Below are 27,937 nucleotides of genomic sequence, written 5' to 3' on the forward strand. Positions count from 1 at the left end.
CTCCGCCCCGCCCCACCCCTCTCTTCCAGGCTTGCTGAAGTTTGCCAACGACAAGAACATGGGCGGCACCAAGTTCCAATCCATCTCCCTGGGCCAGGGCCAGGGCCCCATCGCTGCCAAGATGATCCGCTCGGCCATGAAGGAGGGCACCTGGGTGTGCCTGCAGAACTGCCACTTGGCTGTCTCCTGGATGTCCACCCTGGAGAAGATCTGTGAGGACTTTAGCCCAGAGACCTGCCACCCAGACTTCCGACTGTGGCTCACCAGCTACCCCTCGCCCAAGGTAGGGTACAACACCATCCAGCCTGGTCAACCAGTATACAATAGGGTGACCGGCATCCATGATGTGGATTCATAACCCTCTTCCCTGTGTCAGTTCCCAGTGACCATCCTGCAGAATGGGGTGAAGATGACCAACGAGCCGCCCACAGGTCTCAGGCTCAACCTGCTGCAGTCTTACCTGTCAGACCCCGTCTCAGACCAGGACTTCTTCAACGCCTGCACGGACAAAGAGCTGGTGAGTGGTGACATGGTTCACACACACACAGACACACACACACACAGTCCTCTGTAGCTCGGTTGGTAGACTAATGCCAGGAATGTGTTCTTGCAATGCCAGGATAGTGTTTTTGATTCCCGGGGCCACCTATACATAACAAATATTATTATTATTATTTATTTTATTACACACACACACACACACACTCTGCGCTGATTGTTCCTCTGGTTGTTTCTAGGTGTGGGAGAAGCTTCTGTACGGCGTTTGCTTCTTCCATGCTCTGGTACAGGAGAGGAAGAAGTTTGGTCCTCTGGGCTGGAACATCCCCTATGGGTTCAACGAGTCTGATCTGCGCATCAGTATCAGACAACTACAGGTAGTAATACACATCAACTCAGGGCTGGAGTATTTGAGAGAGATTGTCATTTTTAAAAGACTGCGGACTTAATGTGGTTGTTGAATATAAATATATGTGATTGCAGATTGTGTGATTCCCCTCTCTCACCCTGTTGTTTGTGTTCCTCCTCCTCCAGCTGTTTGTGAGGGAGTACGATCAGGTGCCGATGGAGGCCATCACTTACCTGACAGGGGAGTGTAACTATGGGGGCCGTGTGACTGACGATTGGGACAGGAGGCTCCTGATGACCATCCTGGCTGACTTCTACAACAAGGACATCATCGAGAACCCCCGCTACACCTTCTCCCCCAGCGGAAAGTATTACGCCCCGCCAAAGTCCAACTACGAGGACTACATCGAGTTCATACGGGTAAGCAGGAGTTAGACAGGGAAGGGATGAGACATTAATTCATCAGGTGTACAGCTGTGTGTTGTCAGCATAACTATCAGAATCAATACCATTCTGTCTGATAACATTACCATGTTCAAAGTGAAGAGAATTGGACCCAGAATGGAACCTTGCAGGATGCCGCATGGCTCACATTCATGCGTTCCATCATGTTTTCCATCTTGTGTTGATGTCTTCAGAACCTTCCGTTCCTCCAGCACCCGGAAGTGTTTGGGATGCATGAGAACGTGGACATCTCCAAGGACCTGCAGCAGACCAAGCAGCTGTTTGACTCCCTGCTCCTCACCCAGGGAGGAGGGGCCAAGGGAGGAGCCAGCTCCGGGGGAGACAACACCCTCTTCGACATAGCCAATGACATCCTCACCAAGGTAAAGCCAAACCAGTCCTTGTACTGCTGAAATGTACTGCCTTTTCCCCCGATATATGTCTCATCCGAATCAATGATGTTAAGTTTGTTTCGAGTTTTATTAGTCGTATGAACGGGATACGCATGGTATACATCGTCCAACCAAATGCTTATTTGCAGGTTCCTTCTTGACAATGCAACAACAATAAAAATAAAATTTTTTAAAAAGAATACAAACATAAAGTAAATGGCTCAGTAGAATAGAATAAACATTATAGCAAATGTATAATACTGGAAGACACAATTTATAGTCCAATATGTACATATGTATTGGTGAAGGGGAGGGGGCAGTGTATAAATTGAGCAGTATAACAAGAGTCTTGTAGCAGCAGCAGTTGTGGTGTGTGTGTGTGTGTGTGTGTGTGTGTGTGTGTGTGTGGCATGAATGCACTGTATATGTGTGGGTGTGTGCATGAGGGGGTGTATGTGTGCTAAGGTACTGAGAATCAGAGCAAGGGGTCAGTTAGGTCACTTGTTGTCTGTTTTTTGTAGCTTCCAGCAAACTTTGACATCGAGGCTGCTCTGTTGAAGTACCCTGTTCTGTATGAAGAGAGCATGAACACTGTACTGGTGCAGGAGATGGAGCGCTACAACACGTATGTCATCTCATCACACACCCAAAAAAATAGAACTCAGAAAAACAACTCAATTCTAATGTAGATCTTAATGTAAATGACCAAAACCCACAATAGGATCATATCACTGTCTTGTCTTCCAGGTTGGCAGTTACGATCCGTGTGAGCCTGCAGAACCTGCTGAAGGCCATCAAGGGCCTGGTGGTGATGGATGCTGAGCTGGAGGCCCTGTCAGGCAGCCTGATGGTGGGCAAGCTGCCAGAGAAGTGGGCTAAACGCTCCTACCCCAGCCTCAAACCCCTGGGCAGCTACATCACAGACTTCCTTGCCAAGCTCAAGTTCCTGCAGGTCAGTCCATTAGCCTCAGTATTGTTTTTAAATCCATCATCGGCATGTATTCTGTTTTCTCATGAAGAGGAAACACTGGTTTTGTTTACTAATGTGTTCTCTTTGCCCCCTGCAGGACTGGTATGAGAGCAACAAGCCCCATGTCTTCTGGCTGTCTGGGTTCTTCTTCACCCAGGCCTTCCTGACCGGGGCCATGCAGAACTACGCCAGGAAATACTCCATCCCCATCGACCTGCTCTGCTTCCACTTCCAGGTCACACAAACAGCTGAATTAGAAGAGACTTTGTTTTTTTGAGGCATTGTTGTAAACAAGTTATTACTTAAAAATGCCCCTCTTCCTCTTGTTTGTCTGTTTTGATTATCCTTTTCCTTCCCTCTCATTGGTAACAGGTTCTTCCCATCGACACCTCAAACTCCTCTCCTGAGGACGGGGTCTACATCCACGGTCTGTTTCTGGACGGCGCTCGCTGGGACAAGAATAGGTAGAAGACTCTTTCAAACAAGGCTATTCTTTAAATGATACCAGAGAGTGCAGTGAACTGAGACTGATCTCTCCCACTCACAGTGGAGTCCTGGCTGAGCAGCATCCCAAGGTTCTTTTTGATACGGTCCCCATTATCTGGATCAAACCAAGTAAGTTTGTCTCTCATTCTCTATGCACTTCTCTTCCTCTTTGACTCCCCTCTGTTATTCTCTTTCTCTCTCTCTTCTCTCTCTCTCTCTCTCTCTCTCTCTCTGACTTCCCTCTGTTATTCTCTCTCTCTCTCTCTTTCTCTGACTTCCCTCTGTTATTCTCTCTCTCTCTCTCTCTCTCTCGCTCTGACTTCCCTCTGTTATTCTCTCTCTCTCTGACTTCCCTCTGTTATTCTCTCTCTTTCTCTCTCTGACATCCCTCTGTTATTCTCTCTCTCTTTTCTCTCTCTGACATCCCTCTGTTATTCTCTTTCTCTCTCTCTGACATCCCTCTGTTTTTCTCTCTGACTTCCCTCTGTTATTCTTTCTCTCTCTGACATCCTTCTGTTATTCTCTCTCTCTCTCTCTCTCTCTCTCTCTGACATCCCTCTGTTATTATCTCTCTCTCTCCCTCTTTTTCTCTCTCTCTCTTTCTCTCTCTCTCTCTCTCTCTCTCTCTCTGACATCCCTCTGTTATTCTCTCTCTCTCTCTCTCTGACATCCCTGTTATTCTCTCTCTCTCTCTCTCTCTCTCTCTCTCTCTCTCTCTCTCTCTCTGAAATCCCTCTGTTATTCTCTCTCTCTCTCCCTCACTCTCTCTCTCCAGCGGAGAAGAAAGGCAGTGACCTTCCCCAGACCCTGTATGTGTGTCCGCTGTATAAGACCAGCGAGAGGAAGGGCACCCTGTCCACCACAGGCCACTCAACCAACTTTGTCATCACCATGATGCTGCCCACCAGCAAGCGCCCGCAGCACTGGATCAAGAGAGGCGTGGCCATGCTCTGCCAGTTGGATGACTGAGGACACTGAGGAGTAGGGAAGGACACGCTATTTAACTTTGTCATTACACCGAGACTTCGCTCCCTGGTGGATTCTCTATTCACTTTAATCATATAAAAAATACTTTGATGTAACTTGTGTGGCTGTTGGTTTTGTTTGGGTCTTTTGAGTGGGAATACATACATACAACACCTGATTAGGACCATAGCAGACCTACAGTATGTGATGCCTGCCTATGGCCACTGGGAGGTGCGTGTGTGTGGGCGTGCGTGCGTGTGTTTGTGTCAATCAATTGAGCTGTGGGTAGAGTTGCAGTGTGCTCAGTGGGTCAGAGCCAGGTGCAGGGTGGGAAGGTCCCGTGATCAGATATAAATAGCTGGGGAGATATACATAGACATGCTTTGGAAGCTTAGTGTGATTGACCCACTGAAGATTGTAGGGCCATCGGAGAAACAGCCTGTTGACTGAAGGTAAACAGAAAACAAAAGACATAATCCTCTGGGAGGTTTAAGGATGGAATGGTGTGGTGCCTGAATGCCATTGTTCATCTGAAATGGTGTGATATGGTGCCATGTAGTTGTTGAACTTGGAGTGGCCATTGCATGCTCAATTTACAGTAAGTGGCTTGATAACTGTTGAATAATAGCTTTTTTAATCCTGAATGTTTTATCCACAGTTCCCTATAAAGGCTGATGTAGTTTTCAATGTGCGATACCCAACACTACAGCCACACATATAATGCACCAACCCATGCCTGTTTAGCCTTTATTGCACTATACTGTCATCATCAAAGTCACCCCACAGCAGAGAACTGGGGCAGCTATTTCAAGCAGAACACAACCATTAAGCATGTAAATATACTGTAATGTATCAATGTATTATCTTGTTTTCTATGTATGTGAAATGATAGTCAGCACAAACTCACAAAAATTACAGTGTGCAACATGGCTGCAATGCTCTCCAGTTTTACTATTGTCTATGAAATGTCTGCCGAGGTCCTGTTGGTATTTGAGGCTGCTGGCTGGTCATGTGTATGGTCCCTGCCCTGGTAGGTAACATGTTGCCCCTTTAAAATACCAGTAGTTGAACAGTGAATGAAGGTTCTTAACATAATGTCTCCCCAACTCAAGTTAGTAGTTTCCTGGTGAGTTGACCCTTCCTGGAGTGACAGATGAACTCCGAGACAGAGGCAGGATATGTTTTTGACCAACCAGAAGAGGACGAGGTCACACAGTATATGATTGAACAGAGCCTTCTGAAATACAACAAGCACAAAGGCTCACTCCCTAAGTAAGACCTCTCAAATGGCAAAATACCTGCTGCTTTATGGGTTAGCCACATGGGTTAGCTGTGGAATATCCAAGTGATTCTGTGTTTATACATATATTTCACCCAGTGACCCTGCAGGCCCTGAAGGTGATCCTGATGAGGTCTTTACAGTGATAAAGGAAGGTGAGCACGGCTTTTTCCTTATCTTAACTCCTTAATGACTTCTGCTATGTGCGATCATCTCTTTTCCCGTCTCATACATTGTCTGGCCCCTATATGGTGTGTGTGTGGAGTTGAGTCAGAGGTGGAATAAGATGGAGGGATATGACAGCACTGCCATAGAGGTTACAGCCGGTCTATTGACTTTGGCGCTGTTCCAGTGCAGGATACTAGAGGGCCCAGCAATGAATAACAGTTCTGGTCTTGGGATGCATCTCAATAAATATAATTCCTTTACTTGCCTCATCTCATTTCAGAAAGTGAAAATGTCTTTCACCTGTCCAGTTCTCACACAATTCAACCGAATGAAAAGGACAGGAGAGGTAGCCATGTCAGACTATTGAGATTTACCCCGTACCTGTCTTCCTGTTCTGTTAGGTAATGAGGAGGCCCTAATAAGGCTAGCTGAGCAACCAGGAGCCATGTCCAGAGTAGACGACAGAGGATGGATCCCGTTACATGAGGCCGCAGTGCAGGAGAAGAAAAGTATACTGGAGATCGTCTTCTCAGGTACTGGTTTTGAGACATATCTCAAGGGACTTTCCTGGTCAAATCTAGGTAGTAATATACAGGTCCATGTGTCCAGCTTCCCCCCAGGGCGCAGAGCAGTGCCGGACTCTGAAAGGAGAGACACCTCTCTTCCTGGCTGTAGTGTGCGGCCTGAGGGAAAACGCTACGTTCCTGCTTCAGAACGGATGCTGTCCAGACCTCCAGAACGATGACGAGGAATCTCCACTTGTGGCAGGTATTCAAAATATATCTTAGATGTTCGTAGATTTAGATTTTTGTTTATGGAGCACAACTTGAACCTTCTGCAATTCTTCCTGCTCTGTCACCTATTTCCTACAGCTCTAGTAAATGACCAATACGATTGTGCATCGCTCCTGCTTCGCTGCAATGCCAAGGTGGACCAAACAGGAGATCTGGAGCGGACCGCCCTCCATGAGGCATCCCTCCTGGGTCTGGACAATTTTGTTAACCTGCTACTGCATTCCGGAGCCGACCCAAACGCAAGGGATGTTGACAAGCTGACCCCACTGGCACTGGCTGCAGAGACAGGGCACCTTAACGTAGTGGAGGTCCTGCTACAGAAAGGTGTGTGTGTCTGTGTGTGTGTGTGTGTCTGGACCATATGGAGTGATTCACTTTCTGTCTCTCCTCTCTCTCTATCCTTTTCTCTCGCTCTCTCTGTCACTCTGTCAGGAGCCAGCGTGCAGTCTCAGACAGAGGGCTCTGTGCTGTTTGAGGCGGTTGCATCAGGTAATCCTGACATCATCTCTCTGCTGCTGGACTATGGGGCAGAGCCCGACATGCCCAACCACAGTGGGCACCTACCCATCCACCGTGCTGCATATCATGGGCATCTGTTGTGAGTGGAGAAAGATCTTTACTTTATATACCCCTTTTATATTTATTTATTTTTCTGCTGTTAGGAGGTACAGATATTGAAAGGTCTTCTCCTCTCTCTCCTCAGGGTGTTGGAACGGTTGATCTCAGCAACAAAGATGGAGGCAGTGAAGAAGAGTGGTATGAGTCCCCTCCACTCTGCTGCTGCTGGGGGACACACCCAGTGCCTGGAGGTCCTTCTCAATGCAGGCTACGACCCCAACTTCATGCTGCACCCACGCGTGCGCAATAAATACGATGACGAACGCAGGTCGGCTCTCTACTTTGCTGTATCGAACAACGATGTCCAGTCCACCCGTCTGCTGCTGGAGGCTGAGGCCATGGTCAACCAGGACCCTGTCAACTGTCTACAGGTGGCTCTGCGGCTGGGCAACTATGAGCTTATAAACACTCTGCTGAGGTAGGAATCAAATTCAAGTCAAATCAAACTTGATTAAATAAAGTGCATTTCAAAATCTCAATATACTTTACAGTAAAATATGTTATGTGAGTGAGAGGAATTAGCCTGTAGTATGTATTTTTGATTAGTGTGTACTGTTAATGTAGGCCTAATTAATTTGGTTGTTCTTATCAATCAGGTACGGTGCTAACGCCAGCTACTATTCTCGTGTCAACACAACACACTTCCCATCAGCACTGCAGTATGCGCTGAAAGATGAGGTCATGCTGAGGATGCTTCTCAACCATGGATACGATGTACAGCGCTGCTTTGACTGTCCCTATGGAGACAGTTCCCATGACTACGCACCCTGGACGACCTCGTTCACCAAAGACATGGTGGTTAGACAACTAGTGCTAAGGAGGAAAACAAACATTATGTGGTCATTGTAAATGTGGTTATTACAAACTCTATCTCTTGTCTCTTTTTTTTTCTATCTGTCTGTCTGTAGTTCTGTGAGGTGATAACAGTCAAGTGGCTGAAACACATCTCGGCACAGGTAGTGCGCATCATGCTAGACTACACAGACCACGTCACCCTCTGTGTCACACTCAAGGAATGCCTGAAGACACAGAAACAGTGGCCTGAGATATGCTATATCCAAGGTACTATAACGGAACTGCACTGCACAGATGCCTTTTCACAATAATTATTATGTAATTACCAATTGACCAAATTTTTAAGTAAATTCCAGGTAAATAAAGCATGACCCTAATGCCCCCTCAGAGAATGTGCGCAGCCTGAAGCACCTGTGTCGGCTGCGTATCCGGGACTGCCTGAGCCGTCTGCATCTGCGATCCCCAGCCTTCATCAGCTTCATGCCTCTCCCCAACAGGCTTAAGGACTACCTCCGATACAGAGAGTACGACATCTACAGCAGGGGCAGCCCTGATTGATAACATAATGGCACTCTCTAAGAAAGTTCCAGTTCCTTATCAGTTTGTCTGGACCTTGTTTACTTTTGTAAGTGTGTGCCTCTTTAGTTCCTACTCGAGGATCAACAAACAAGCAATATTCTCTCCCTTTTTTCCTACTCTGAATGCATGTCATGTCATAGGCAGCACAATGTGTGTTGCTTCTAGGTTGAGCATTTTGGGTCACTGAACCAACTGGGATAAGCTTGTTTGGTTAAAATTATATTTTTGTATAATTATTGAATTTGTAAGGAATGACACACTTAGGGATTATGTGTAATGTCCTATTTTTATCTGTGATCTATAATAATTGTATTTTGTCATTAAACATTTGAACAGAAGTCTTAGAACTGGGTTCAGAAACCTTATTCTATTTTCATCTACTGACATTGAAATCCATGTCACCTGTTGTGCACACATCATATGCCATCATTGGAGAAGGCATAAAAATCTGAGGAAATAAGATTTTTTTCTTATAGCAGACTTTCATTTGTCAGATGTCATTCAAATAGACCAGCCAAAACGCAATAAGCATTTCCCAGTCATACCATCAGTCTGTATATCAAATGTCCGACTGAAAGTGGATAGGTCATGGTGTTATTGGGCCTATACTATTTATGGATATTACTTTGATTTAAACAAATGCCTTTTTATATTAATACGTTATCATGTGTCAGTCACAGACGGTATAAAAAAAACATAACTTTAGAGACAGAAACGGTTTAATTTGACCAAAAAAATGGTCAAGATTTCTGTAGTGGCCAGGCCTTAGTGGAAACCCCCCCGAGGTAGACAGACAGACAGACAGACACTAGTTCAGCCAGCTGCTGTCTCAAACACTGAGGTATAATAACGGTCTCAAAGGAAGTTATTCGACTCAAGGGCCTGTAGGAGGCGCGGCTTTGCTTGAATGTAAACAGATTGACGCCAGCGCTTTGCTGTGGTGGAGAAGAAGGCATACGTCATATTCACAATGGCGGAGGCAGGGTGAGGAGTAGAGTGTGTCAGTTAAGTGGCGCAGTAACCAACTACATTGCCCGCGAAAGACGCTAACGGTGCCCGAAAAATGGCCCTGAACCCTGAAGTGGAGAGAAAAACTGACATAGAGTGTCTGAAGACCGGTGAGCTCGACTTGGAGAGCTGCGATAGCAAGACAAATTCGTTGTCAGCCGCCATCTCGGCCACATCCAACCAAAATGGCGATCAGACTGGATGTGAAGACGGTGTAATGCCCGAACAAGAAGCCTCTGAGCGGCGGAGGAGCGGGCAGACTGCCGCGAGAAGCTCCGATAATTCACCTTTACCCGGCCAGAGACAGGCTGAAGAGTTGCCAAGGAGAAATTTTCAGATCCCGAGGAAGATCAAGGAACGGAAAGGTTGTGCCCTTTCTCTAGTACTAGCTAGCTATTTCCAACAGAGGCTGCCCTGTGTTTCATAATTCAAGTGCTGCATGTTGCAGACCCGCGTTCCCTACCGTCAGAATTTAGATTAGCTATTGACATGGATTAATGTGATCCATCTTCAGAGGATAGTTATCCTTAGTTTATTGCGCACAAATAAACTATTGCATTGGTAAAGGTACAATCGCTTCCCGTACTCATCTCGGTCAGCATTGCAGGTAAGTTTCGGCCCAGGCGCGACGAAGAGAAGCACGTGAAGAGATGCTGTTCATCAAGCCTCCATATTACATGGGTCCAGATGGAGGCTTGTGGCGAGTGAAATGAGTTTTGATGGTGCTATTCAGCTGAGGATTTTGAAAGCTTGTGGAAAATGAACATAGTAGTAAAGTCCCTTGGGTTGTACACACCACACCCATCTATGGTCTAGGCCTAGACTGGTTACCATGGCCCTTCCATGAAGCTCCAGAACATAGTCATCATCCTATATCTTCATTGATTTGATACAGATTATAGTAAACTATTCCAGACCCCATTTGGAGTATTCTGGGGTAGAATACATGTATCTAGCTATACGGTGAGACCATTGTCAGTCATCCAGGAATAGCCAGACTGGGAGAAGCTGCCAAGAACTGTTTTAGTATTAGCTAGGCTAGTTCATTCTTTAGAATGTTTGTTGTGCTGGTCTTGGCTCTTACATAAGATTTGCTTGGATTGTCATCAGAAAGAGCATCCAATCTATACCAATGGTGCCCACTATATTCACAGGTTGGTGTGTTTGGTTTTCATAATTGGGGAGATGCCGAATTATGATGCACAGCCTACATGCAAAATACAATCCATCATACAAGTTTCTATCATGGGCATAGCTACATCAAGTTTAGTTTGATAATATTGTCTCTAGATTCTGGCCTTTGCCATGACGGATATGTGTCATGCATTCTGACTAAATAGTATATCTACCCATTTTCAGACTGCATGTGCTAGTTTTTTAAATGTTCCCATTCCTTAGTGTGATGTCACTGCATTTGGAAAATAGACTGGTGGGTGAGACTTGGTTGGACATATTGCATCATCATAATTTGGCACAAAGTACACAGAACTTTGCCCCTTTTATCTTGAATTAAACTGACCAGATACCCATCTTGTAGCCTATTGTGTTCTTTAAATTAACAGTGCATACAATTTAACAATGTAATCCAGTCCCTGTTCTATGGCTGTGTTTACACAGGCAGACAATTCTGAGAATTTTTCCTTACATTTTTTATTTTGACCAGTCGTGCCAAATCTTTTCACATCAGATATTTTTTTAGAGCTGATCTGACTGGTCAAAAGACCAATTAGTGAGCGGGGGAATTGGGCTTCCTATGTGAACGCAGTCCAATTTGTGCCAATCACATCCCTGAATGATACTAATCCTCTGTTTCTCTCCTCCCTCTCTTGTCATCCCTGCTCCTCGGTAGGCCTGTACCAGTTTCTGGCCCCTGACTCCCGGGAATTTGAGGGCCTTGTGAAGATCCTCTCCTCCTTCTACCTGGATGCATCGTCCAGAGGGACATTCTCCTACTGCAAGGCCAGGCTCATTCACAATGAGCTGCTGGAGAAAGAGGTAGCATCACCAAGCTCAACCACATTATCATACTCCCAGCTTTTAAAGATTTTTATTCTTTTTTTAGAGACCGTTCCCCCCCATCATATTTAACACAAACCAACCACATGGTACACCAAACTATACAGAAGCCCAGTGGGCTACAACAAATAGGATTTAAAAAAACAATAAGACAGGCCATCAGCTGATCAGTCCGCCTCAGGCTGTTGTCAACAGCATGGCCCAGAGGTCTGTTATAAGAATTCTCATTTGCCATCACTTTAGTCAAATCTCCACTTCCTAATGTTCAAAGAAAATAAAATGCATACCAGCTGTTGATATTCTCCCCCGACTGGCACAAAACACTAGTTGATAGTTTTGCACGACCAACAACAAATACATACTTCATACCTCACTGAAATTGACCCACCCTTTATATTGTTGTGTTTGCATTGTTTCTCATGATGCCATATTTTCTCCTGTTTGTGTGTGCCAGTTCATTGAGAAGAGGAGGGAGCTGAAGCAGGAGGGCCGTACAGACCCAGAGCTGGTGGAGTCCTACTGCTTCCTGTTCCCAGACAAGTCCAAGGTGAGCCTAAGGGCCTGCCTGCCTCACCAGGCGGTGTGGTATAGCGCCATGATCTAGTACTCTGATCTAATGTTTCTGCTACAGTCTGGATCTTTACAATTGGATTATGCATTCGGCCTACAATTTGAGTTTGGCTGCTGGGCTCCTGGTTGTTATTTGAAAACCACAGTTTTCTATTTCTTTGTTGGTATGATGAAGTGATGTTCTTCTTCCAGCTCCCGTGGATATGTGAGAAGGGTCTGTCTGTGGGACACTCCAGGATCACTACACTAGGAAATCCTGCTATGGGTGAGTGTGTGTGTGTACTTACTATTGAATGTCATGTATGATATTGTTTTTAGGGAGAGTTTGCAAATGTCCAGAAGGAAGGCTTTTCTCTGTCATGCACTTGTCTAACTGTTCTAGATGTTGGGGGTATGTCAGTTAGACATGGGGTTGTCACCATACCTTGTTTTTCCAATGCAAAAAGGAAAACACAAAGCAGACTAAACACGTTTGTCCTTTAAAAACCTTCTGTATGTAACATATTGTGTGCTAAACGTTATTCTGGATGTCAACATGCGGCTGTTTTTGTTTCCAACATTCGGACTGTTTTCCTCAGGAAATGTAGTCCACTTAATGTTTTGTTTCCTTTCCATAATACCTCTGAGTTTCGTGTTACTGGTATTGTGACAACCCTGTTAGATGGATGGATCTGCTTTTGAATGTTAAGGTTTAATTGACTCTCTGTAATAGAGGATAATCTGTATGCCTCATTACTGTAAGAGTAGCTTTATCCACTGCCAGACAGCTTAGAATGTCTACCAGATACCATTACATAAGAAGATACCTAATACATGGCCTAGCAACAGCTGAGTATGGTGGAAATGTTTATCACAATCCCTCAAACCTCAGTCATAAACTATAAACCCACACATAGCTATTTCCATTTGTTAGTCAAAAGTTAAAGTTGTCTATGCATGGTTTTTGCCTCAGTATGGTCTTGACTTGCCTTGACTTTTTGTCGTTTCAGGTGTTTATCTGTCTAAATTCTCTGATTTGCTTCAAATGAACCCGTTTGAAGCAGGCAGTTGTGGAGACATTGTCATATTTAAAGTCATGAGGGTAAATGCATCTATCACACTCATTATGGACCCAATTTAAACTATATATATATATATTACGAACACCTAGAATGTAGTTGCTTACTTTTCAACAGCCTAGCATTATCATTGTTGAGTGCAACACCAGTTTCTATAATGTTTGACCCAGTGAGTGTGTTTGTCCCTTCAGGGCCGGCTGAAGAGCATCTTTGAGAACATGCCTAAGAGTGTCCTGGACCCCACACCCAAGTTTGACTGTCACATCTCCAAGAACGCCACGCGGGTCACCTCGTTGCTGTCCTACAGAGCCTTTGAACTCACGCAGCAGTACTTCTATGAGTTTGCTTTTGATGAGATCAAGCCTCGGCCCAGACATGTGTGTCCCTACGCCGTGGTGTCTTTCCAGTACAAAGGCAAGGAGTCTGCTGCTGCACCCATGGCTGCACACAGGTTCAACAGCGCTGTCTGTGAAGGAGGAAGCAAAGGTACACTCCTGTTTCTGCTTCTTTACCTTATCTCTCTGCTTTAGTCTATTTGTATGGACATTTGTATTAAAAATAGAGGCACTTTTATTTGTATAATGTAGTTTGATAGCTACCTTGGAAGTTTGGCATACTGTGCCCTTTTTTGACCTGTGACTGTTGACTGGGGCCATTGTTCCTATTGCAATTGTGAAGTGTTTTGAATGCACTTTAAATAATGATTGATTTGCCTGTCAGGGAGGAGTAGCTACACTGTGTGGAGTGGGCCACTGGTGAACAAGGGACAGGAGTTGTGCCAGGTGTCTCTACGCTCCTCTACACGCCACTTCCTCCCTTTCAAACTGTGAGTACCTCTTTATTGTCCGTACCTGAAACGCATGTATTTGTTATCAAATCAAGTATTATTGGTCACATGTTATTGCGGATGTAGCGAAGTGCTTGTGTTTCTAGCTCCAACAGTGTAGTAATATCTAACAATACACACAAACTTAAAAGTAAAAGAATGGAATTAAGTAATATATAAATATTAGGATGAGCCATGTCGGAGTGGCATAGACTAAAATACAGTATATATATATATGAGATGTGTAAAGCAAAAATATGTAAACATTATTAAAGTGAACAGTTTTCCATTATTAAAGTGGCCGGTGATTTCAAGTGTATGTATATAGGGCAGCAGCCTCTAAGGTGCAGGGTTACGTAACAGGGTGGAAGTCGCCTAGTGATGGCTATTTTGATGAGCTTGTGACTAACTGTTTTTCGGTCTTGGTCCCAGTGTGATGCACCTGTACTGACTTGGTCTTCTGGATGATAGCGGGGGGGCTGTGGCTTGGGTGGTTGTTGTCCTTGATGAGCTTTTTGGCTATCCTGTGACATTGGGTGCTGTAGTGTCCTAGAGGGCAGGTAGTTTGTCCCCGGTGATGCGTTGGGCAGACCGCGTAGTTGTTGTCCATGCCTAAAATGCATCTATTTGTTGTCCATGCCTAAAATGCATCTATTTGTTGTCCATGCCTAAAATGCATCTATTTGTTGTCCATGCCTAAAATGCATCTATTTGTTGTCCATGCCTAAAATGCATCTATTTGTTGTCCATGCCTAAAATGCATCTATTTGTTGTCCATGCCTAAAATGCATCTATTTGTTGTCCATGCCTAAAATGCATCTATTTGTTGTCCATGCCTAAAATGCATCTATTTGTTGTCCATGCCTAAAATGCATCTATTTGTTGTCCATGCCTAAAATGCATCTATTTGTTGTCCATGCCTAAAATGCATCTATTTGTTGTCCGTACCTAAAACATGGATATCAGTAGTAATTCATAGTTAATAAGCATGTTATGAGTACTGTAATAAGTTGATTGTGTGTGTGTGTGTGCCCTCTGCAGAACGGAGAAGTTGGAGATGAGTATGGGGATGCAGCTGGACCAGGTGAAGAGGAAGATCCCCTCTGTTCTGTTCTCCTGGGACACCTACAGCAGAACCCGGGAAGGTCCGAACCGCTCTACCCCTCTCCTCTATTCTACTCCTGCTCTCCTCCTTCTATTCCTCCTCTACTGTCCTTCTAATCCTCTACTCTCCTTCTAATCCTCTACTGTCCCTACTCTCCTTCTAACTCTCCTCCTCCTCTACTCCTCCTCTCCTTCCTCTCCTCTACTTCCTTCCTTCTAACTCTCCTTCCTTCTAATCCTCTACTCTCCTTCCTTCTAATCCTCTACTCTCCTTCCTTCTAATCCTCTACTCTCCTTCCTTCTAATCCTCTACTCTCCTTCCTTCTAATCCTCTACTCTCCTTCCTTCTAAACTCTCCTTCCTTCTAACTCCTCTACTCTTCCTTCTAATCCTCTACTCTCCTGCCTTCTAATCCTCTACTCTCCTGCCTTCTAATCCTCTACTCTCCTGCCTTCTAATCCTCTACTCTCCTGCCTTCTAATCCTCTACTCTCCTGCCTTCTAATCCTCTACTCTCCTGCCTTCTAATCCTCTACTCCTGCCTTCTAATCCTCTACTCTCCTGCCTTCTAATCCTCTCCTTCCTTCTAACTCTCCTCTCCTTCCTTCTAATCCTCTACTCTCCTGCCTTCTAATCCTCTACCTCCTGCCTTCTAATCCTCTACTCTCCTGCCTTCTAATCCTCTACTCTCCTGCCTTCCTTCCTCTAATCCTCTCTCCTTCTAATCCTCTCCTCTCCTTCCTTCTAATCCTTCTAATCCTCTCCTCTCCTTCCTTCTAATCCTCTCCTTCCTTCTAATCCTCTACTCTCCTTCCTTCTAATCCTCTCCTCTCCTTCCTTCTAATCCTCTCATTCCTTCTAATCCTCTACTCTCCTTCCTTCTCTCCTTCTCTAATCCTCCTCTCCTTCTAATCCTCTACTCTCCCTTCTAATCCTCTACTCTCCCTCTAATCCTTCTCCTTCTAAACTCTCCTTCCTTCTAATCCTCTCCTCTCCTTCCTTCTAATCCTCTCCCCTCCTTCCTTCTAATCCTCTACTCTCCTTCCTTCTAATCCTCTACTCTCCTTCCTTCTAATCCTCTACTCTCCTTCCTTCTAATCCTCTACTCTCCTTCCTTCTAAACTCTCCTTCCTTCTAACTCTCCTTCCTTCTAATCCTCTACTCTCCTGCCTTCTAATCCCTTCCTGCCTTCTAAACTCTCCTGCCTTCTAATCCTCTACCTGCCTTCTAATCCTCTACTCTCCTGCCTTCTAATCCTCTACTCGCCTGCCTTCTAATCCTCTACTCTCCTGCCTTCTAATCCTCTACTCTCCTGCCTTCTAATCCTCTACTCGCCTGCCTTCTAATCCTCTACTCTCCTGCCTTCTAATCCTCTACTCTCCTCCTTCTAATCCTCTACTCTCCTGCCTTCTTCCTACTCGCCTGCCTTCTAATCCTCTACTCGCCTTCCTTCTAATCCTCTACTCGCCTGCCTTCTAATCCTCTACTCGCCTGCCTTCTAATCCTCTACTCTCCTTCTCCTCTACTCTCCTTCCTTCTAATCCTCTACTCTCCTTCCTTCTAATCCTCTAGCGTCCTTCCTTCTAATCCTCTACTCTCCTTCTAACTCTCCTACTCCTCTACTCTCCTTCTAATCCTCTACTCTCCTTCCTTCTAATCCCCTACTGTCCTTCCTTCTAATCCCTCCTTCCTTCCTAATCCCCTACTCTCCTTCCTTATAATCCCCTACTCTCCTTCTCCTCCTTCCTTATAATCCCCTACTCTCCTTCCTTCTAATCCTCCTCTAATCCTCTCCTTCCGTCTAATCCTCCTCTCCTTCTAATCCTCTACTCTCCTTCCTTCTAAGCTTCTAATCCTCTACTCGCCTGCCTTCTAATCCTCTCTTCCTTCTGCCTTCTAATCCTCTACCTCCTTCTAATCCTCGCCTGCCGCCTCGCCTGCCTTCTAATCCTTCTAATCTCCTTCCTTCTAATCCTCTCCTCTCCTTCCTTCTCCTTCCTTCTAAGCCTCGCCTTCCTTCTAAGCCTCTACTCTCCTTCCTTCTAATCCTCTACTCTCCTCCTCTCCTTCTACTCTCCTCCTCTCCTTCTAATCCTCTCCTCTCCTTCTAATCCTCGCCTCCCTTCTAATCCTCGCCTCCCTTCTAATCTTCTAATCCTCTACTCTCCTTCCTTCTAATCCTCTACTCTCCTCTCCTTCTAATCCTCTACTCTCCTTCTAATCCTCTACTCCTCTCCTCCTATCGAGCCTTAGATCTAGTCTGGTTAATCTATACTCTGACCAAGACAACAGTCCATAGATGCTATAGAACAACATGACGACACTTAACAGTCCCTCCAAGATTTTGCATTGTTTATGTGTGATGCTTGCTTTTACCATCAATTCTGACATTCTAAATGACAATTTGCAATAATTTTGTCCAATTTGTCACATGCGCTGCTGAGGAAAAAAGCTTGTTGACCTGTTCTTTGAGCCATTTTATGTGCTAAAAGTACAGTGATTGCTTAAAATTGCGAACCCTCTTTTTCTAGTGAGTTGAATGGACAGTTGTATGCGGTACTGTTGCGACAATTTGAGTTTTATGCGGTGATTGGTCAGATTTGCAAGCCCTCGCATAATATTGTGCTTGCTAAATCTTGGAGGGACTGACTTACTCTGACTAACAACAATGTAAGACCTATCACCCGGAATCACTGTGTGGTTGTTTTAACTTTGGAGTGGAACTTGTTCTGACCGACCTGTGTGTGTTTCAGTGCTGAAGTGTGGGATCTACTGCAGCCTGTTTGAGGTGGTGGATGGGAAGGGTAAAGCGACCAGCAGCACTTTCTCAGGACTCATACATAAACTGGAGAGAGAGCGGATGGTGAGTCACTCCCTGACAGTCCCTCTGCAGGATGTTTTAATGGACCGTGTTTAATGATTACACAGCAACACTAGACTGGGTAGGGAGGGGATGTATCGTGGATCATTATGTTACACACCCAGGCTTTCACATGGGTTGTCATTACTTTGGTCCCCCATAATGTTTGATATGTAGGTCAGCTAACTGGTCAGTTCCCTAGAAATGGGCATGTCTTGAAGACTGGTTGTCATTTGGTTTCCATATTTGTTTAAAGGTAGAGCTAATGCCAATCAGGGAATTCCCATGCCAGATTTGTTTAAAGGTAGAGCTAATGCCAATCAGGGAATTCCCATGCCAGATTTGTTTAAAGGTAGAGCTAATGCCAATCAGGGAATTCCCATGCCAGATTTGTTTAAAGGTAGAGCTAATGCCAATCAGGGAATTCCCATGCCAGATTTGTTTAAAGGTAGAGCTAATGCCAATCAGGGAATTCCCATGCCAGATTTGTTTAAAGGTAGAGCTAATACCAATCAGGGAATTCCCATGCCAGATTTGTTTAAAGGTAGAGCTAATGCCAATCAGGGAATTCCCATGCCAGATTTGTTTAAAGGTAGAGCTAATGCCAATCAGGGAATTCCCATGCCAGATTTGTTTAAAGGTAGAGCTAATACCAATCAGGGAATTCCCATGCCAGATTTGTTTAAAGGTAGAGCTAATACCAATCAGGGAATTCCCATGCCAGATTTGTTTAAAGGTAGAGCTAATACCAATCAGGGAATTCCCATGCCAGATTTGTTTAAAGGTAGAGCTAATACCAATCAGGGAATTCCCATGCCAGATTTGTTTAAAGGTAGAGCTAATACCAATCAGGGAATTCCCATGCCAGATTTGAAATGGATTGTCCCTGTTTTACGTGTGAATTTCTGTAGTTGCACAGCTGCACTGTATGAAAAGAGTTTGTTTAGATGTATTGAATGTTAACGTCTCCTCCTCCTGTGTAGGTGCTGGTGAAGCCGTTAGTTGATAAAGGCTTTCTCTTCCTCTTGTCATCTACTCAGATGTTCAATCCCAACGGTACGTCCTCTCTCCTTATCTCAGGTGTCTCCGACGCTTTCCATTGATCGGACATGTTGTTCTTAGTGTGGGTTAATTCTGAGGGAGTTGTTTTGTGTATTCTAGAACGTCGGGGGAGGGTTGAGAAGAGCCTGCAGGCACTGTTTGTCTTTCAGGAGTCCAGGGGAGTCACCAAGTTCAGTAAGTATTCTAAAATGTCCTTCCTCAACCACAGTTACATATTGAATGTCAGGAACAGCCTTTATGAGCAGTATGTTACTTATGTCTGCCTCCCCCGTTGACCATGTCCCTGCCTCCCCCAGCGCCCAGAATGTCAGAGCAGGAGCCCCTGTCAGCTGAGCCCCTGCCCCCCCTCCTGGCCTCCATGGACCCCTTCATTCCAGCCCTGCACTACGCCTTGCTCAAGATGCGCTCCACCCCCGATAACAAGCACCTCAGCACTGTGGTGGAGCGCCAGGCCCTAGACTACCTGACCAGGAGGGACAGCGGCCGGGCCTTCCTCCTCCCAGAGTACCAACAGAACCTGGACGAGAGGGGCAATGTGCACCCCGCGCCCCGCCCCAAATCCAACATGGAGGGCCTGCTGCGTTCCTACCTACACGGCCTCTCCTCGGCCTATGTCCTTCCCATTGTCAAGGCCAGAGACATGATGGACAGGATCAACCAGCCCCCGCCTGCCCCAGCTCCAACTGTCCCGGACTACAGCCCTGTGTCAGACTGGGGGGGGTCAGGAGGGTCAGACAGACCAGAGAGGGTGGAGAGGCAACCTCTAGAGAGACCAGAGAGCAGCAGGAGGAGAGGGGGGCCGTCCCAGACACATTCTAACGGGGCCGCAGCAGTGACAGGGGCCCCGCCCCAGAGGTCCAGGTTGGCCCAGAGTGAGTACGATAAGGACAAGATGAAAGAGTTGCTGAAGCTGATCCAGCTGCATAAGGCCCTGGTGAAGGAGCCAGGAGGGAAGGAGAGGGCACAGGGGGGTGACGAGGGGGCCTGGGAGGGACCCCACGGCCTGAAGAGGAAACTAGAGGAGGACGAATCAGGGGCCATGTCTAAATACCTACGAGGAGCCCACTTCAGCAATGGAGAGCCCAGTAGAGGTGAGACTGGTTTCTGTGTGGGAGAGGCGTGAGTCTGTGTGGGAGAGGCGTGAGTCTGTGTGGGAGAGGCGTGAGTCTGTGTGGGAGAGGCGTGAGTCGTGAGTCTGTGTGGGAGAGGCGTGGGAGACTGGAAGAATAAGGGAAAGAAAAGTGGGAGGGAGACAGTTTGGTAGGGAGTAGTATGGACTGAGCAAGTTAACTTTAATGTTTCAACATTTGTACGCCAACCACAGAGAATATTGCCATTTTAAAACTAGGCCTTTTTCATAAATAATATCCTTACGGTTGTGTTTTTTAAAAGCCTACCTTTATAAGCCTGATAAGTAAGGCTTCATCCCTCTTAGTCCCACTGTCTCTGTCCTCCCAGTAGCCCAGGGGGAGGAGGTAGAGAACTACAACCTGGCAGCAGTAATGGAGAGCATGGGGATCTATGACACTGACCTGAGGGACAGGGGAAACACTTCCCAGGCCTCCTCAGCCAACGAGACACAGCGCCTGCTCAAGATCCTGCTCTCCACCCTCAACAAGGCCATGGTTCAAGGTGCTGCCGCGGCCCCCACCGACCTGCCTGACCACGTGGAGTCCTCCACGGAGAACCCCCTAACTGGAGCTCCGATTGAAGGGCGAGTGGAGCAGGCCCGACAGGACTTCTTTGAGGTGAGATGCGTTTGTAGGAGGAAATGAATGAAGTATGGACTGGTGTTTTGATGTGACTGACCATGTTGTTGTGTGTTTAGGAGCAGGCTGTGTGCAGTCTGACCAGCCCCTTTAGCACTGACTCTCCAGGACAACAGCCACACACCTCAGACAACCCATCACTCACCTGGGAACTGGCCTCTCACACAGACAAACCTATCCCCTTCTTTGAATCTCAGAACGACGGCAACTTTGAGCAGAGGGGAGGTCTGGAGGGGGGTGAGAGAGGTCTGAGAGGTGCCTCTGTGGAGCAGGAGAGGGTAACCAAGGAAGCCCCAATAGAGAGGGGAGCCAAGGGGGCTTCCTTGGAGAGGGAGATGGCTCTGAGGGGAGCTTTTCTGGAAGGGGGAGCCAGGGACACCTCCCTAGAGGGGGAAAGCAAGGTGGAGAAGCCAGCCAGGGGTGTTTCCCTGGAGAGGGTAGCCAGGCCGTCCAGCACTCTGGACACTATCGTAAGCCAGGAGCTCCACTGCCTCTCCAACTCCATCCAGGGCCTCATGGACAACCAGAAGATCTACTACAACTCCCAGCTGCCCCCACGGCTGTCTCCACGCCACACCTGGCAGCCCAACAGCTCATTCTCAGACTTTGTGGCTCCCTATGTTGTGTCTGTCCCTGTTCAGGGCCACGTCAACACCCTGTGTGAGCGAATGGGCCGACTAGTACCTAAACCTCGCCACACAGACTCTGCTAAAACACCTGGGGCTCGTTCTACCCTCCATGTTCCCTCCGCCACTACCCATCCTTCTTTCCCTCCCCCGCCCCATTCTCTCTCCTCAATCCCTCCCCTTCCTTCCTTGCATCACCTTCCACCCCCACCTGCCCTCGTCCACTCTCCTGCCCCTGTCCTCATCACGTCCCCCACCGCCAAGTCTGTCCCCAAAACCAAAGCACAGCCCCCTCAGGCTAAGAGCTCCTCTTCTTCCCAGAACCGGCCCAAACCGGTCCCATTCAAACAGACCCACAAGAACCCCTCTGCAGCACAGAAGCCCTCCACAGAGAGGAAGTCAGAACCATCTGCCTCAAAGAGAGAGGTCTACTCTCCCTCCCAGGCCTCAATGGACTCCTCAGACTCCACCCCAAAACGGCCTAAACAAGATGCCATCACAGCCCCCTCTCCCCTTACCCCGGCGTCAGCCGCTGGACTACTGATGGGCCAGCTGAAGCCTGAGGTGTTCAGCAGCCTGGTGGAGATCTTCAAGGATGTGCAGAGGAACACGGTCAGATTCTACATCCACTCTGGAGAGGAGGAGGAGAGTGACATCTGTGTGGAGATCAAGGTACTGTAGGCTTCAGTAATGATCAACACTCATGTCCATGTTTGCCCCACGTAAGAAGAGACTCGTTCTCACTGATTGAGCAAACACTTCACCAATACCTCTATTCAAGCTTTCTCTGACGCAGGCACTGCATTATCAGCTGTAATTATCTGCATGGGACGGGACAATCAGTGTTCCCTCGTGTTGTTGATCTGAAAACATGTTAAACTGACGTTGTCCTCTGGAGGACGAGGAGAGACACTTCACACTTTTTTTTACTGCAACAAGAACACTTTATGGCTGTCTGCATTCTCTGCCATAATAAATTGTAGTACATTACTGAGAATATTGCACCACTATTCTCTCTTCCTCACCCCCTCATCTGTCTGCCCCTTGTTAATTTGGTTTTGTGTTGTGCTGCTGACTTCTGTTCCTGTTTTTAAACTCCCTCTTTCTGTCTCATCCCTGTGACAGGAGTACTTGCTGAGCCTGGGCAACACGGAGTGTAACCCACAGATGTTCCTGGAGAATAACAGCAGTCTGGATAAGTTGCTCATCGTCATTCAGAACGAGGACATCTCAGCCCATGTCAACAAGGTAACATTACCATCCTGGCTGGCTGCTAGGATGAGTCAATATTGCCTCAGCACCAGACAGAATGTTGTCTGCCCGGGGAGAATTCTCCTCAGCCCCCAGAAAATAGTGGAATTCTAATTGGACCTGTTGAATTGATTTTAAATCCACCAAAAACCACAGTGTATGTGGACAGCTGCTCATCAAACATCTCGTCCCAAAATCATGGGCATTAATATGGAGTTTGTCCCCCCTTTGCTGCTATAACAGCCTCTACTCTTCTGGGAAGTCTTTTAACTAGATGTTGGAAATTACTGTGGGGACCTGCTTCCATTCAGCCACGAGCATTAGTGAGTTCGGGCACTGACGTTGGGCAATTAGGCTTGGCTCGCAGTCGGCGTTGCAATTTATCCCAAAAGTTTTCGATGGGGTTGAGGTCAGGGCTCTGTGGAGGCCAGTCAAGTTCTTCCACATCGATCTCGGCAAACCATTTCTGTATGGACCTCTCTTTGTGCACAGGGGCATTGTCATGCTGAAACAGAAAAAAGCCTTCCCCAAACTGCTGCCACAAAGTTGGAAACACATAATCGTCTAGAATGTCATTGTATGCTGTAGCATTAAGATTACCCTTCACTGGAACTAAGGGGCCTAGCCTGAACCATGAAAAACAGCCTCAGACCATTATTCCTCCTCTACCAAACTTTACAGTTGGCACTATGCATTCGGGCACGTAGCATTCTCAGATTAGTCCGTCGGACTGCCAGATGGTGAAGCGTGATTCGTCACTCCAGAGAATGCATTTCTACTGCTCCACAGTCCAATGACGGCGAGCTTCACACCACTCCAGAGCCGATGCCTGACATTGAGCTTGGTGATCTGAGGCTTGTGTGCGGCTGCTCGGCCATGGAAACCCATTTCATGAAGCTCCCAACGAACAGTTATTGTTCTGACATTGCTTCCAAAGGCAGGTTGCAACCGGGGGCAGGTTTTTTTTTACGCACTTCAGCAGTTGGCGGCCCCGTTCTGTGAGCTTCTGTGACCTACCAAATCGTGGGTGAGCTGTTGTTGCTCCGAAACGTTTCCACTTCACAATAACAGCACTTAGTTGAGCAGGGCAGAAATTTGATGGACTGACTTGTTGGAAAGGTGGCATCCTATGACGGTTCCACGTTGAAAGTCACTGAGCTCTTCAGTAAGGCCATTCTACTGCCAAAGCTGGTCTATGGAGATTACATGGCTGTGTGCTCGGTTTTATACACCTGTCAGCAACGTGTATGGCTGAAATAGCCGATTCAACATATTTGAAGGGGTGTCCACCTACTTTTGTATGTATATAGTGTAAACGGTGTCATTTTAATTGAATATATAGACCGAGCTGGATGACATGATCTTCATGGCAACTAGTCTAGACAGTCATCACCTCTGTCTCACACAAATGTTCATTTTGATGTTAAGGATGAATTTAAAGCTCTGTGTCTTATTTAAAGGTTGATTCTGAACCATGTTCCCCCTGTCAGATCCCAGCTCTGGTGTCATTGAAGAAGCTCTCCACGGTGAGCTTTGCAGGAGTTGACAGTCTGGACGATGTGAAGAACCACACCTACAACGAGCTCTTCGTCTCTGGAGGATTCATAGTGTCTGACGAGTTTGTCCTCAACCCAGACTTCATAACACACGGTGAGTCTGCTGAAGCAGTCTTGTTTCTGACCTTGTTTCTTTCTATACAGTTGGATACATTCCACAGTGACTGGGGATTGTGTTTGTTAATGAGATCCATCTACATTCTAATTGAAAACAGTATTTGGCCAGTTGTTTTTTTCCCCTTACAATTCAATCATTGTTTTATGTACCATGTAGCTGTGCCATTCCATTCTGGTTAAGGAATATATATATGGTTATATATTGACTACAGATGGAAAGGGAAAAGACAACTCATGACTGGTCATTGATTTGATGGGATCAGTGTGTGTTGTGTTCCCTGTGCAGACTGGTGTTGTGTTATTGTGTTCCCTGTGCAGACTGGTGTTGTGTTATTGTGTTCCCTGTGCAGACCGGTTGCAGGCATTCCTGCGGTTCCTAGAGGAGCAGAGCTCTCCAGAGAACCCCTGGCAGTGGAAGATTCACAATAAGTCCCAGAAGAAACTCAAAGAGCTGGGCAGGTCAGTAACTATCTCTACTACTACCATTCAGCATGACCCGAGACATTGACCTCTCTCAATCCATTCAGTAACTACCTCCATCCTATAGGACTGCCAAGTCAACCAATTAGGAACGTCTCTGAGAAGTCCAAAGTAGTCGTAGTGACTGTTTTACATTTCATATTTTATTAGGATCTCCATTAGCTGTTGCAGAAGCTAATCTTCCCGGAGTCCACACAAAACATAATACAGAATGACATAATACCAGAACATCATTAGACAAGAACAGCTCAAGGACAGAACTATATACATTTTTATTAAAGGCACACGTAGCCTACATATTAATACATACACACAAACTATCTAGGTCAAATAGGGGAGGTGTTGCTTTATCTGTTTTCTGAAACCAGGTTTGCTGTTTATTTCAGCAATATGAGAAGGAAGGAAGTTCCATGCAATAAGGGCTCTATATAATACTGTACGGTTTCTTGAATTTGTTCTGGATTTGGGGACTGTGAAAAGACTCCTGGTGGGATAAGTGTGGGCCAGCTGCAGCTTAACTAGGTCTTTCCTTGCGGCACTGGACCACTCAACTGGACAATAATCAAGATTAGACAAGACTAGAGCCTGCAGAACTTTTTGGAGTGTGGTGTCAAGGCTGAAAAACAAAACACACATAATCATATTATCATGCTTTCATCCAATACTTTTTTTGTGTGCTTTTTGTCTTACCTATTCAGACTGTTTTAGTAACAGACAGCCCCACCTCCTCTCTCCTCTTATAGGTTGAACAGTGATGCCATGGCTCTCCTCAACCTGCTGACAGCCTATCAGAAGAAGCACCTGGTGGAGTTCTTGCCTTACCACGAGTGTGACGCCCAATCACGTCAGGCCCCTGATCTGGACTGCCTGGTCAAGCTCCAGGCTAACCACACCCAGCACCGCCACTTTATCTTCCTCACAGGTACCACAGCATCGTCTCCTAACCCTCAGTGGTACAGTATGTGTATTAACTGAACAGCCCTGTCTTGTTTGTCCCTCCAGAGAGGCGCTTTGAGATGTTCATGCAGTACTCCAGGAACGGCATAGTGATCGCCAGCATTGATGACATCATGACCAGTTTCCACAGCCTGATTGGCTCCAGAGGTCAGAAACAACTGCCCACACCGCCCTCCACTGGTGGGTGATGTCAACAACTTCACAATTAAATTGCTCTTTGGCCCTGTTCAAGTACTATCATTTGCGTCTCTTTCCTTGAAGTGAAGTCCAAGTGTTTTATGGTCAAATTGTCAGTATTGAATACATCATTCTTTTCCCTGTCCCTTCATCTACTCCCCTCTTCCTCGCTTCCCCTCTACTCCGTCTCTTCCTCTCTCAGTAGTGCATGATGAGTGTATAGAAGAGGAGGATATGTCGCTGGACTCTGATGACGACAGCCACAACCAGGTGATCGTAGAGCATCCTGCCCAATCCCAGGAGGGGGTAGCAGCAGCGGGCATGGGGGACTCAACCCAGCAGCCCCCCTTACCAGAGTCAGATGAGTTCCGCCCCCCTCTCCCCGACCAGCTCAACACCCCTGGCCGACACACCCCCTCCATCTCCTACTCCAGCAGAACCCCCAACCTGTCCAACTTCGCTGCTCTCAAATCTGCCATCTCCCAGTTCAAAGCCTCCAACCAGATTGGTAGGGCGGACATAGGCAGCACTTCGCCAGGAGGGTTTTCTGTCAACCCCCACCAGAGCTTCCTGTGTCCGTCTACCCAGTGGGTGTCCTACTCTGGCTCCTCCGGCTACACAGCCTCCCCAGCCTACCCCGCCTCGCCCTGTAGCACCACCCAAGAACAGGACTACAGAAACCCAGCCGCAGTACCTACTACAGCCCCAGGTTCCACTCTGACCAGCCAGGCTCCCCTCACCCTACCGGACATCCCCCAGCCTCCCCTGCTTCCTCCACATCTCAAGATGGGTGGGACTCTGTCCCAGTCGTTTAGCCTACCTGGCTCTGTTAGTGGAGCGGCCGGGGTTGGTGTTGGAGCATCTATCTCCACAGTCAGCAGCACTAGCACTCTGCCCATCACAGCCATAGTGGCCTCTTCCTCTTCTCTCTCCACTGCACTAACATACTCCGACCCTACTGTTGCCACCACAGCCTCCTTAGGCCTGGACTACACTCAGAGCGACATGGTCCAGCTTGGCTACCCGGCAGCGGTCAGCTCCAGCGCTAACGGGACCCCCACACAGCAGGGGGACAGGAGACTCAGTGGGCCCGGGGAGAGCCCATGGGGGTTAGGAGGAGGAACCCCTAACAGCCAGGGAGGGGCCAGGCCTGGCTCTGTCTCCCATAGCGGTCTCACCCAAGGTGGGGAGAGGGAGAGGACAGGCACTCCTGGTGGCAGTACCCCTGGAAGTCAGGGGGGCAGGACTCCAGTGAACAGTGTAGAAAGCCTTGGAGCGGGTATTGGTGTTCCCTCTGTGGCCACCAGGGGGGGCTCAATAGCTAGGCCCATGCTGCCCATCCATGGGACTGGAGGCAGTCGAGGTGGAGAGGCCAGTGTCCAGCCACTCAGCGGTGGTGGCTACGGCTGTTTAGGTGCCATGCCTGGACAGATGGGTATGGGACGCGGCGGCATGGGACGCGGGGGTATGGGTCCCGGGTCGTTAGGGGGGTACAGAGGGAGAGGAGCCCCACAGAGAGGCCCCTGGCTCAGGCCAGGAGTGGGACCCGCACGGCCGGATGGAGGTGGACCCTGCGGACCCTCCTGGGGTTACCCGAAGGGGAGGGGAGGGGGACAAGATTACTACTCAGATTACACATACTCACACAACTACTCCCCCTGAACAGACAATCATGATTACAGGGGGGAATGGACATGCCACACTCAGAGACTGGTAGAGCTGTCTGAATGTACATATTGACTTGTCATAAACACTTTGAATTGATAATGATCAGAAGGATCCTGTTTTTTTTACAAATAAACTTGATACAGGCAGTGCCGAGTGTCGATACTGTCGTAACCGTACGCTCTTTACATGTAAGCTGTTTCAAACCCCTGTTCCGACCACTATATTTATAATTGTCAAGAAATGTAATGGCCTTCCAAGCGTCTCGGTTTTCTTTTATTTTTTTATTCTTTTATTTTTATTTTTTCGGTTTGTGAACAAGGGGAGAAAGGCAGACTATTTTTTTAAAGAAAGAAAAAAGATCAGTGAAAGGCACCACTTTCGCTGTTGGTTTTCTTTTTTACATCCTTGGTTGTTCCCCCAAAAAGATCTATTAAAATAAACATGTTTCAAATCATATGTTGCTTTTATGACTTTTAGCATGATCATGATGACTAGC

The 27,937-nt window shown here is 47.0% G+C and overlaps 3 protein-coding genes across 11 annotated transcripts in view; all 3 read left to right on the plus strand.

Moving 5' to 3' along the window:
* Positions 1 to 4,220, plus strand: part of dnah12 (dynein, axonemal, heavy chain 12) — a 37,735-nt gene extending 33,515 nt beyond the window's left edge. The window contains 11 exon segments of the mRNA XM_065005293.1: positions 30 to 283; positions 377 to 517; positions 738 to 875; positions 1,033 to 1,266; positions 1,485 to 1,673; positions 2,204 to 2,307; positions 2,430 to 2,634; positions 2,750 to 2,887; positions 3,025 to 3,116; positions 3,200 to 3,267; positions 3,914 to 4,220. Of these exon segments, the coding sequence (XP_064861365.1) occupies positions 30 to 283; positions 377 to 517; positions 738 to 875; positions 1,033 to 1,266; positions 1,485 to 1,673; positions 2,204 to 2,307; positions 2,430 to 2,634; positions 2,750 to 2,887; positions 3,025 to 3,116; positions 3,200 to 3,267; positions 3,914 to 4,107 (1,757 nt within the window). The 3' untranslated portion in view covers positions 4,108 to 4,220.
* Positions 4,221 to 4,302: 82 nt separating this feature from the next.
* Positions 4,303 to 8,675, plus strand: asb14b (ankyrin repeat and SOCS box containing 14b). 5 transcript variants are annotated; one of them, XM_065005292.1, is made up of 10 exons: positions 4,303 to 5,376; positions 5,483 to 5,538; positions 5,953 to 6,084; positions 6,161 to 6,319; positions 6,424 to 6,669; positions 6,778 to 6,943; positions 7,049 to 7,381; positions 7,560 to 7,761; positions 7,872 to 8,025; positions 8,147 to 8,675. In XM_065005292.1, exons 1-10 carry the CDS (start codon positions 5,258 to 5,260, stop codon positions 8,314 to 8,316), a joined length of 1,737 nt encoding a protein of 578 aa, XP_064861364.1. In that variant the 5' UTR covers positions 4,303 to 5,257; the 3' UTR covers positions 8,317 to 8,675. The 5 variants fall into 5 exon arrangements, with proteins under 5 accessions (XP_064861364.1, XP_064861361.1, XP_064861362.1 ...); XM_065005289.1 differs by having other exon boundaries at positions 4,303 to 4,702; positions 5,217 to 5,376; positions 6,424 to 6,943; XM_065005290.1 differs by having other exon boundaries at positions 4,303 to 4,556; positions 5,217 to 5,376; positions 6,424 to 6,943.
* Positions 8,676 to 9,283: 608 nt separating this feature from the next.
* tasorb (transcription activation suppressor b) lies at positions 9,284 to 27,895 on the plus strand. Of its 5 annotated transcripts, none has more exons than XM_029621509.2 (20): positions 9,284 to 9,710; positions 11,195 to 11,340; positions 11,816 to 11,908; positions 12,124 to 12,196; positions 12,921 to 13,012; positions 13,181 to 13,475; positions 13,710 to 13,815; positions 14,857 to 14,960; positions 17,672 to 17,781; positions 18,762 to 18,834; positions 18,940 to 19,014; positions 19,137 to 19,931; positions 20,299 to 20,588; positions 20,669 to 21,907; positions 22,361 to 22,483; positions 23,977 to 24,136; positions 24,510 to 24,618; positions 25,383 to 25,561; positions 25,642 to 25,776; positions 25,976 to 27,895. In XM_029621509.2, the coding sequence occupies exons 1-20, from the start codon at positions 9,401 to 9,403 to the stop codon at positions 27,433 to 27,435; spliced, it is 5,967 nt and encodes a 1,988-aa protein (XP_029477369.2). In that variant the 5' UTR covers positions 9,284 to 9,400; the 3' UTR covers positions 27,436 to 27,895. The 5 variants fall into 5 exon arrangements, with proteins under 5 accessions (XP_029477369.2, XP_029477371.2, XP_029477372.2 ...); XM_029621511.2 differs by having other exon boundaries at positions 25,979 to 27,895; XM_029621512.2 differs by having other exon boundaries at positions 25,642 to 25,743.
* Positions 27,896 to 27,937: the final 42 nt, after the last annotated feature.

This window comes from Oncorhynchus nerka, linkage group LG20 (assembly GCF_034236695.1).
Source record: "Oncorhynchus nerka isolate Pitt River linkage group LG20, Oner_Uvic_2.0, whole genome shotgun sequence".
Classification (NCBI taxonomy): Eukaryota; Metazoa; Chordata; class Actinopteri; order Salmoniformes; family Salmonidae; genus Oncorhynchus; species Oncorhynchus nerka.